We start from the raw sequence: 10,786 nt of genomic DNA, 5'->3' as shown, positions 1-10,786 counted from the left end.
GTTTGAGGCTCCAGAGGAAGGTGAATCTAAAATTTCATCACTTTTTTTATTAGCGTTGTTAGAGAATTGTAAAAAATGTAATTAACATTTGTTGAAGTTGCATTGACCAAGGCATTTAAAATTTAACAGCCGAGCAGCAGACAAACACAAGTTGCTTTGGGGGCTTACTCTGATCTGAAGGAAGGTCAGAGTATAATGTCAATTTTAACCATTTGAAACGTGAGCAAATAGGTTTGATTTTTTTTTATTGACATGTGAAGAAGGCAATGAAGAAGGAGAAATTACCCAAAAATTGGAAAACAATTTAAAAAAAGAGAAAAAAAGAAGGAAATTACCTAAGAAAAGTGCTTAAAAATCTAATAATTGTGTCAGGTAATTTTAGATATATAAAACCATCATCCAAAAGTGATGTCGATCCAGGTTTCAAAGAGTTAATCATGAAAATAAAAGCCAATATGTTTATCTTGCCTGGAAAGTACAAAATAGCTTAAAAATAATTAAATTTGAACTAATTTGGGGTAACATGACAGTCTTGTTTTTAAGTTTTAATCATTACTATTTACTTTTTTTTTTTTCATATTTCATTGTTTTTATTTTCTAGTTAGCAAAATGTTGTGTATAGCTGGTTTGAAACCTGGAGTGACATTACTTTTCCTGTGTTGTATTTAAAACTCCAAACCATGAGCAAATTACTTTGTAATGTCCTAATTTTTGGGTCATTTCTTACTTCATTGCTCATTGCCTTTTTTTCCGTGTGTGTGTGTGTGTGTGTGTGTGTGTGTGTGTGTGTGTGTGTGTTTTAACGAAATCAAGCCTATTGGTTCAGGTTTCCAAAGGGTTAAACTGTGTCTGTGCTATGTCACTTTTGCTATGTGAAGCACTTTGGCCTAAATTTTTAAATGAAAGGTGCTTTACTATATAGCATTTTCAATTAAAACATAAAATGAAGATAGTTTAACTAATCTTGATTTATTTAGCCTATATTAAGTTGAGTTAAGATTAATTATCTTTATTTTTCTGTCCGTGTGCAGCTAAAATGTGAATTATCACAGAAAAATCTGCATATCTAAAGTCTCAGAGCTTCACTTTCTGCAGCTGCTTCCTCGATAATTCATCAATAACAGTGGGCACATTCATTTTGGGGAATATCATTTCACGAGAGGACTCACTCGCTGTGGATTCCACATTACATCCGAGGTGGAGTGGGAGTAAAAGTTCAAACCAACACTCGGGTTATATTTCACTGTACTGTTATGAAGTCATTGTGAGGACTGCCAATGTGCTGCCTGTAATCTTGCCATAAATCAAAATTTGAGATGTTAAATTGCTCCAGCGGAGGCTCGCTCGTCGCTCACACACTGGGCTGAGAGTGGATGAGGGATGAGATATTAAATCATCTTTTTATCTGGAAAGCTGCAGTGATTCATTAACAAGACGAAGGCTGGATGATTGAATAAATAAATTAAAGTTCACATGTGCAGCAGAGCAGCCAAAACATCTGAAGCAAAGAGAATTTTTACGACAGTGCAAAATATACATGTGTAATATTTAGTGAACACAGAAATTAGTCTCTGAAAAAAAGCAAAAAACAAATAAAACTGCTGGGAATTTCCCCAGAGGCTGTTTGCTCGTTAAAAATCACTGACTTGGTTTAAAAAACAGCCTCTTTACATTTCAACAAACTGCAAAGATTTCCTCACTCTGGCAGCAACTGATATCTGACTCATTACAGCATCTTTAGAAAAAAGGTCACGGCACGGTTGCTAATGACAACCCGCGAGACTGCTGCTCCACTCAAATCATGTGTGTGTGTGTGCGTGTGTGTGTGTGTTTGTGTGAGAGTGTGTGTTTCTGCCTCATTTGTAGGGATCAGTCGCCCCCTGCTGTTTCTCACATTCTTTGACTTCTCAATGTACGAGGTTGCCATGCGAACTGGAGAGAAGCATTTTCTGAAGTAATTTTAGCATCCACCTGTGATCATGGAAATCAAACCAGTCATTGGGTGCATTTCAGCCTAATTATGTCACTTTTTAGGGCGACTGTGAGCTAATTGCACTTTAATTACTTCACCAGTTCCCAATTAGTCCTCCTACCCCATTGCTTAGACCATTGGTTCCCACCTTTTTCCGAAAGAGACCTATTTTCTGGCATCGGGTAATCTTAGGACTCCTTAACTCCTGCAGGCAGTTTGTGTAAAGCAAGTGATGTGAGTGAATTTTGAGCAGATTATTTCTAGTGAATAAGGAATTATTTTCAATACATACATAATAATACAATACATAATACTGTCTGTTTTGTGCTTTTAATGTAAATTACATTATATTAATATTAATATATATTTTTTTTTACTCTATAATACAATAGTTAATAATTAATTATACATATCAAATAGGCTATTTATTTTTTAATTAATTTATTAATTCTTTTCTTTTACAAATTTAGTGTTTCCTTCTCCCTTTTTGGCCGAAAAATTAGCAGTGAGGGTTTTCACTGTCCTTACAACCTATCATCCACAAACTATACAACTGATATATTATACAGTTAAGCCAAATTTTGAAACTGCAGGCAGTTTTTTAAGCATTTTTCAAATGCAATTCTCTATCCATATTATGTTTTATTAGTATGATATATTAATATAATATTTAAATTATATGATACAATAATTTATAATTAACCATAATCATACATACTAAATAGGCTTTTATTCCCCACAACTCTCGTGTTTTTCTTTTCCCTGATGCTTGGCCATAATATTAGCAGAGAGTGAAGGTCTTCACTGTGTCCTTATGATGAAATGCTTTTTTTTTTTAAAGTTTCACAAAACGAATGAAATGTTGAGATATATGCCTACTGTAAATTTTTTCTTACACCCCTTAAAATCAAGAGGTCGACCCCATGTGAAGCTTTGGTGACTCGTAGAGCTGGTGGGGACCCCCAGGTTGGGAACCACTGGCTATTGCACTTTTTTTTTTATACATATAGGTATACAGTTTGCACATAATTACCACTTCTATAAAGAATACATTTAATGCATTATTCAGCTTACTGTTCAGATTACAATAAGAAACACATCCGGATTGTTTTTCAGTGTTTTATTCATACAGTGAGGGTGCTCATACATAATATTCATTTATTTTTTCTATAAAATATATTACCTTTCAGTTCCTGAAAGCAAAACTAGATATAAATCATCAAGTTTCATCTGATAAGAAGCAACTCATTTTCAAGTGTCAACCAAGGCAATCAACTGTTTCAGCAGTCAAAAATGCATTGCAGATTTAAGAAATCACATTCTAATAAAGATTTTTTTTATTTTTTCTGTCTAGCAAAGCCACAACGCTCCAACACTCGGCCCACCGTCCACCGACACAAAAGACAATGATCATTTGGGTTTTCTAAAGTAGCAAACACTGTTAAAATACTAAAGCCACAAAAAAAGAGTTTTCGTGTGAGGAAACAGAAACGCAGTCGGGGTGAAGAGGAAGGAATGTGACATTAAGGAAAAACAGTGTTTCAACAGAAGCAAGTGACTGATGCTTTATGACGTCTGTCAGACATTTTCTCTCCGGCTCTCCCCTCCTCCTCCTCGTGTGTTTTCTCTTTGTTTCCTCGTTGGATGAAATGCTCCACAGTTGTCATGACAACGCTTCGGCCGGGCAGCAGCGGGTGAATTTCTCGGGCATCACAACAGCTCGCTGTGACCAGAGGCTGAGTTGAGGCTGTCTGTGGAGTGGAACGACACAGGAACATGATCAATATATCTGTTGCTGATCAATATATCTATTCATGGAGCTATAACAGTGACAGTAAGTTTTGGAATCAATACAATTTGAATTAAAAAAGGAAACATTGACACCCAAAAAGATTCAGCTGAAAAATAAAACAAAGGCATTTAATTTTGATTTTTATCTTATTTAAAGATTTTTTTGTTGTGGTGTGGGCTTTCATAAATGGATGTATTCTGTTTTTTTTCTTTTTCCTTTTTTTACATGCATTTCACACGAAAACATTGACAGAAATTTTAAAGATTTTTATCATCATAAAAGAAAAGCAAACAAATCAGAAAAAAGCAATGAAGCAGAAATCAGAAGATTGTCATTAAAAACATCAGAATGCAAAAAAATTTCAAAATAAACACTTTAAATGCCCGTGTTTTATTTTCATGGGAATGTTTTCAGTGCCAGTGTTTCCTTTTCTCAGAGCCAAATTTAGTTTTTGATGCCAAGACCTAAAGTCACTGTTGTAGTACGGAGCAAGAACAGTGACAGTAACTTTTGGCAACAAAAATATAATTAAAAAAAAAAAATCCACTGAAAAGTAGAATGCTGGCACTAAGAATGATGTTTCATTTTATTTTGATACTTTTTTGCATATTTTGTGTTTTTCAATGAAAATCGGCTGATTTTTTTCATCCCCTTTTCAGTGCTCTGTTTTTTTTTCTTGCCAAAACAGGTTGGTTTGGCTAAAAATTTCACTTAGGACGCAAACAGTCGACTACTTGGTGGAAGTCAGAGTTCTTTGACCCATCCTTTTCTGATGCTGATTTTCACTGACAAAATGCCTCTAAAACTGATGTCGCCAGTGTGAATCGTATTGCGGCGAAAGGCTCGTCTGATGCAGACATCGCTGATAGAGCGGCGGTATTTGACGAGTTGGGAGTGAGAATGGGCTGAAACTTATGTCACTATTGTAGCTACAGAAACAATCAAAATTCACAATATGTATCCATGCACAATTGACGAATCGCTAAGCCCCACCCCTTCAGCTCACTCGCACAAACAATCGAAGCGCTGCCTAAACTAACAACGGTAGCTGTCAGCATCACAGACAAATCCAAAGATGCTATAGAGAACTTTTACGGACAGAAGCTCCTGATTTCACACAGAGGGTATAAAAAGGGTCTTCACTTTGCCTTATTTAAAGCCGCTTGTGTTTTCGCAGTGTTGTGCATTTGGTTTTTTTTTATCTTCTTTACATTGAGCTGACTGTGTGCCACATAGCTTAATCCAAAGGAGACACTTTGCTGTTTGTGTGAGGTTTACGGATAAAATACACTCCATTCTCTAGCCTCTCAGGATACCACGTTTGACCATTTTTAAAAAGTTACAACTGCATGAGCAGGACGTCCAAGTGCATTGTGTAGCTGCGCGAAATGCGATTAGCTCATGGCATTTGAGGGCAGGGCTTAGCAATAGATCAATTAAATATTCACTGTATTCAGCTTTTTATAGACAGCAAATTAATCACACACTGGTATTTTGGTATTTTAATTACCACTTGACCCACTCTCTGCTACACACACACACACACACACACACACACACACACATAAATCAAAACAGAGAGACGTGTACCAGACAAGTCCAGTGACTTATTTCTGTTTTGGGGTAGTCTAGGTTTTTTCACAGGGGGTTTGCGATTTGGGGGCTTCTCAACGTTATTAGGGCTTTCCCTGTCAGTGCCTGAGTTCAGTGAGGACAAAGAAACACAACAGTTAGATACAGACGCTTAACACACAGCTCAACATATACACACAAATTAGCAACACAAATATATTACAGGTTATAATTATAAGAGTACTATAATGCAGAAATGACTAATTGTACCTGCATCACAAGACATGGCCTTTCTGTTTCTCTGTGGTTTCACTGGTGCCTGAGGTCTCAGTCCTTCTTCACCTGAACATGGATGAAAAATACAATTATATATATGTATGTGTATAAGTATATTTATATGTATATGTACTGTATATGTAGGCTAAGCTAAATCAAGCAGATGCTCGCTGTAAAGAGCCTTGTTTCCACCAGTGGACTGGTTTAGATCAGTTTGTTTTGAGTAATTGTTTTTGTGTTTACGTTGTCAAAAGTTGTGGATGGTGCCAACAGAACTGTTCAATTCAGCCCTATGTTTTTGTCACCCCTCTGTTGGGGTACCTGGCACACAGATTGGGATACTAAAAGGTGGAGCGAGAGACGCTGGAGTCTGTTGATTGTTCAATAGAGAAATGACACTCCTGCTTGATAAGGACTTAATGCACAAACCCGCTACTTTTAAACATCCCACTGGCTGCGACAATAACTCGAAACACTTCAGCCTGTTCTTTTTTGTTCTGAAAATGCTGTGCAACAGTATGCGAGTTTCCATGACAGATTTGCATACAATTTAAGTAATATTTTCTAAATGTCGATAAAACACAATTGTGAGATAACTGTGTTTCCACTGAGCGATGTTATGCGACTTCTCCTCGCGATAACATTCCAAGAAGCATAGCGATGGATGTTCAAAACATTAGCAGGTTTATTTCCATTGCAGCCACCGCACTAGCCATCATTATTTCCAATCAAAGGCGGCGTAGGTGTGTTATGCAAGCGATAAAGAAAGGCAAGCCCCTTATGCGTGGGAGCGGCCACGTATGAGGGATTTCTGGGAGGTGATAGTCCACAGTTTCACAGAGGAATTGCGGATTCAAAACTTCCAGATGATCCACTCAACTTTTGAAGAGTTTTGTGTTGTGATGACAGCTCTTGTAGCTCCTGCAGCATCATGTCTGAGGGAGCCATTTCCTATCGACAAGCGCATGTGACCTATAAAAGCCAAAAAAGTGTTCCCATTGCAGTTTTGCAAAATATGGCTATTTGAATCACCTGAAATACCACCTCATGCGAGCGTGAAACCATTTCCTATTTCGAAACTGATGTGATTCCATTACGCTTATTTTATATTGCCAATTTCAATTTGTGCAATTTGAGGGTTAATGGAAACCTGCCTACTGTGACATGGATGATCAGAGCGGTGTAGATGTTCCTCTGCATTGTTGGTGGAGAGGAAATACCATGAGAGCTGGCTGGAGCAGTGACACAGCTTTTATCCGATAACATTAAGAACAAAGTGTCTGCAGTGGAAGCGCAAAACAAATCTACAGGTTTACGTGTCCATACAGGTTATGCACTGTTCTAAGGGTACTATACCAGATATGTTTGGTGGAAACGTGACTCAAGATTGGTATGAACCTTCTTCTCATCTAACTCTCTTTGAGGGAACTAATGAGCGTATTTCCCAAAAGTATTGAATTATTCCTTTGAAGTTTTCTGCAGCATGAGCTTTTTATTTGCACCTCAATTTCCCAAAATACGAGAACAAATAACAAATGTAAAATATTAACTGTGATATCACAGTCAGGAAACCATCTGAAAAAAATGTTTCTCATAATGGGAATGTGAACACAGCTGAGCTCTTTAAGTCCTACATGTGTTAACACCAAGAAGTGTGTATTTTCAGTGGAGTTACCTTGACTTGCAGCTCTGTCTGGTAATCCGTGCACAGACTTGTTAACAGGAGGCGGCACAGGAGGAGGAGGTAAGTTCCTCTCATTGCCTGAGTCTTTTGGAAAAGTCACATACGAGGACGTCTTTGGCTGTTTTTTTCGGATCAGGAGAGAAAACAAGAACAAATCAAAAGGATAAAGACAATTACTGCTACTAGCAAATCTGCCCTAGATTTAAAGTAGACATGTGTATACCGTAGATTAGGTTTATACACAAAACAGATGGGACAAACTGAACCATGCATGGCTCTAACACGTTCTCATCCCAAGTAGTCACCGATTGCCGCTTTGCAGTGGACTTCTGCATCTACATATTCTGCTCTAAGTATCCTGTTCACCCTTGCTTAGATACCTCAGCTGTAATGGCAAAAAATCACTGCTGGTTAGGTTTAGGCAAAAGAGGCACATGGTAAGATGTCAAAAAACCCTCTATGAGATTCAGACAGAAATGCACGCCAGATTCCACCTGCCCTCTCAGCGCCCTTTTGTTACCGGCAGCATTTCAACCTGTCGCTGTTTGCATCGTATCATAAGACTGACTGATTCTGTGTGGCCAAGTTCTCAGCTGATGCTGTCCAGGGGTGTATAATACAGACGCAAAAGGTGCCTTTTAGGAGCTGAGATTCTACGGCAAAAGCGCTGTCAGAGCTACAGCATTTGATGTCTTTGGAATGAGAGCAGGCTGAGGGATTACACACCTTTTCTGGAATCGGAGGAGGTTGACCCTCTGAGTCTCTTCTTTTTTCTCTCTCTTTCTTTTCCATCTTTCCTGAATCCCTCTCTGTATCTCCTTCCTCCTCCATACCTGTGAATTATACAGAAATGACTGTCACTGACATGAAGGTTTGTGGATTGCGTACACACTGCGGCAGCGACTGCAGCTGAGACCTCCTTTCAAACCTGCGACACCTTAACGTACCTGCAAGTGCAGCACCTGGTAAAGCGTCTGCGCTCTCGAGCCGATGTCTCTGCCTCAGTTTGGACAGGTTTGGTTTACTGCTCTGCGGCGGAGGATCTGGTTTGGATGCACAGGGAGCAGCTCGTCCTCCTCCTCCACTGCTGCTCCTCCATCCTCCATCCGTGAATCCTCCACCAGCCTCAGGACACATTTGTCTGTCTCCTTGCGTGTCCTGTGGATGCCAGTCTGTAGCTGATGCTTCTGCACTTTTCAAAGGATCTGTCTCCTGTTTTGGCGAAGGCGTCCTGTCTGACGGGTATGGAGGCAGCGGCCTTTGGGCCAAATGAAGCGCCTGCACTTGTCTTTCTGTCTTCCTGCTTGCCTGTCTGCTCTCAGTCCACTGATTGTCCACCTGTGTGTCCGTCGGCCTGTTCTCTGACCACGACCTGTCTATCTGTCTGCCGCCCATCCACTGTCTCTCTATTTTTCTGTCTATCTGCCGCTGGGTGTGTCTGTCAACAGTCCACTGTCTGTCCACGAGTCTTTCCGGGTGTCTACTCTCAGTCCAGTACCTGTCTGATTGTCTGTCGGCTGTCCTCGGCTCTCCAAAAGTTCTTTCTTGCAGCCTGCTCTCAAACCGCTGTCTCTCTGCGTGTTTTTCCGCATGTTGGTCGCCCGACCTCGTTTCCATCCACGACTTGTCCACTTGCAGCACCTCTGTTGGCCTCTGTTTGTCGTCCACCCAGTACTTGTCTGTCTCTTCCGGATGTTCAAACACAGCATCCACTTCAGATTTCTGGCAAAAAAAACCAAAAAGAAGCAAAATATAGAAGATCATACCAGAGTCAAACTTTCATTAAAAATAATGCTTGTAGTGGGTCACACTGGCTGTACCTCTCTGGGAGAAAAAAAGGGGTGTTTGCTTCCGCCTGGGTGAGGGATGCCTGGCACTGGTGGCGGACTCAAAACAAGAGTATTTTTCCCCTGGTGATCATTCGTTTTCACATCAGCCCCTTCCCCTGGTGATCCAGCTCTGGCAGCGGACCTCGGAGGCTGAAGGAGTGTGTATACATTCTCTGTGGCTGTCCTAAAAGTCAGAAGACACTAAAGATGTTAGCTTGTATGTGAAATTAAAGCCTCTGGGAACTCAAATCAACAAAAACTTTCTTAATATGTAATTTAGGGTCTTACATGCATAATAAAATGCATGAAAATGATCAGACATTAGCGTCAATCCAAATTTGAAATATTGTCACTTTTAGTTTTTTTACTGAAGCTAGGTCGATTTGGGCGTGGTTATCCTCAATCCATATCACACAATATAGATAAAGCAAACATTTACTCTGAGTGCCTGAGCACACTCTTTCACAAACTGGACCGTTTGTAAATTCAGAGCACAGAATGGAGCATTCGGTTATCCACAGCACTGCACTCTGGGAGTGTCAAAGCGCACTCCGGGGAGAAGGAGCAGCAGAGCGCCGAACAGAGTGAATGTGTAATGAACTTAAGTGTTCGTTAATTCATGGAGAAATAGAACGCTCCGGGGCTTCAGACAGCAGCTCTCTCGTTTTAAGTGCAGAGCATCAGACTGGATTTACGAACACACACAGTCAGAGAGCTGGAACAGATGAGCTGTACCACGCCGACTCTGCTTTGCTCCCTGGCTGTCATGGAGACGAGAGGCAGTTGACAAAGGTGGGATCCAAGGAGGTGTCAATCAAAATGTGATCTGCCACGCCCACACAGTCTGGAGAAATGCTATTATCCTCAAAATGAGCTGTTTTAAACTTGGTATTCTGACAGTTGGGAACATTTATTTTCACTCAGATTTTTGTAGATACTTAATGAGACACTCAGTTTCGTATATAATATGTACATCTATGTATATATTATACATGTATATCATATGTGCATTCTTACTATTTTAAGCCGCATTTCCAGAGGCTTTAAAGGTTCAGTGTTTAAGCATCTATTGGCAGAAAAAGGAAACAACATATAGAAACAAACAAATCAAACACTGGCTCTAGATAGGGCCATTTGCATTTTTGTGGGGGCCACTGTAGTTCTCCTAGTCTCTAAGTAGGAATAGTTGTGGCTGGAGCAGCTGTGAGAACCGCTCACCGGCTAGTTGCCCACCATATACCTACACAGCAGTCAGCCCGCTTCATCCCTTGTTCTGAAGGCAAAAGCCCTGAAGAAAATGTCGGGGCCCGTGACACAACAAGCTGAGTGTTGGCTGTTTATCAGTGTTGATCGACCATTGAGCAAATGCAATAGAGACTTCTGCTGGCTGACTTTTGGCACAGGCAATCTGCAACATCTCCACTAGATGCCACTAAATCCTACACACCAGGCCTTTAAAACTAAAATAGTGTAATTATAAAGTATCATTTTTTTTCTGGCAGAAATCAGCTATCTTGCTATCCTAATCTGTATTTGACATGCAGTGTGTTCATCGCTAATCACTTGGCTGACTGGTGGATTCAGAATCGGAGCCACCGGCTGTCATCTACATCTGTGTACACACGCTGGTATCAGCCTGCCTGCACTTTGGCAGCTATCAG

General features: G+C 40.0%; 1 protein-coding gene across 1 annotated transcript in view; it reads right to left on the bottom strand.

Moving 5' to 3' along the window:
• Nucleotides 1-3,394: 3,394 nt before the first annotated feature.
• Nucleotides 3,395-10,786, bottom strand: part of LOC121939896 (capping protein, Arp2/3 and myosin-I linker protein 3-like) — a 42,668-nt gene continuing 35,276 nt past the window's right edge. Inside the window, exons 34-40 of the mRNA XM_042482824.1 lie at nt 9,117-9,309; nt 8,244-9,018; nt 8,023-8,129; nt 7,288-7,414; nt 5,607-5,678; nt 5,355-5,462; nt 3,395-3,723 (exon numbers count right to left, since the gene is read on the bottom strand). Of these exons, the coding sequence (XP_042338758.1) occupies nt 3,683-3,723; nt 5,355-5,462; nt 5,607-5,678; nt 7,288-7,414; nt 8,023-8,129; nt 8,244-9,018; nt 9,117-9,309 (1,423 nt within the window). The 3' untranslated portion in view covers nt 3,395-3,682. The remainder of the gene's footprint in view (nt 3,724-5,354; nt 5,463-5,606; nt 5,679-7,287; nt 7,415-8,022; nt 8,130-8,243; nt 9,019-9,116; nt 9,310-10,786) is intronic.

The sequence above is a fragment of the Plectropomus leopardus genome, chromosome 3 (genome assembly GCF_008729295.1).
Source record: "Plectropomus leopardus isolate mb chromosome 3, YSFRI_Pleo_2.0, whole genome shotgun sequence".
Classification (NCBI taxonomy): Eukaryota; Metazoa; Chordata; class Actinopteri; order Perciformes; family Serranidae; genus Plectropomus; species Plectropomus leopardus.
The sequence above is the reverse complement of the archived record's forward strand: the minus strand, read 5'-3'. Positions and strand labels throughout refer to the sequence as shown.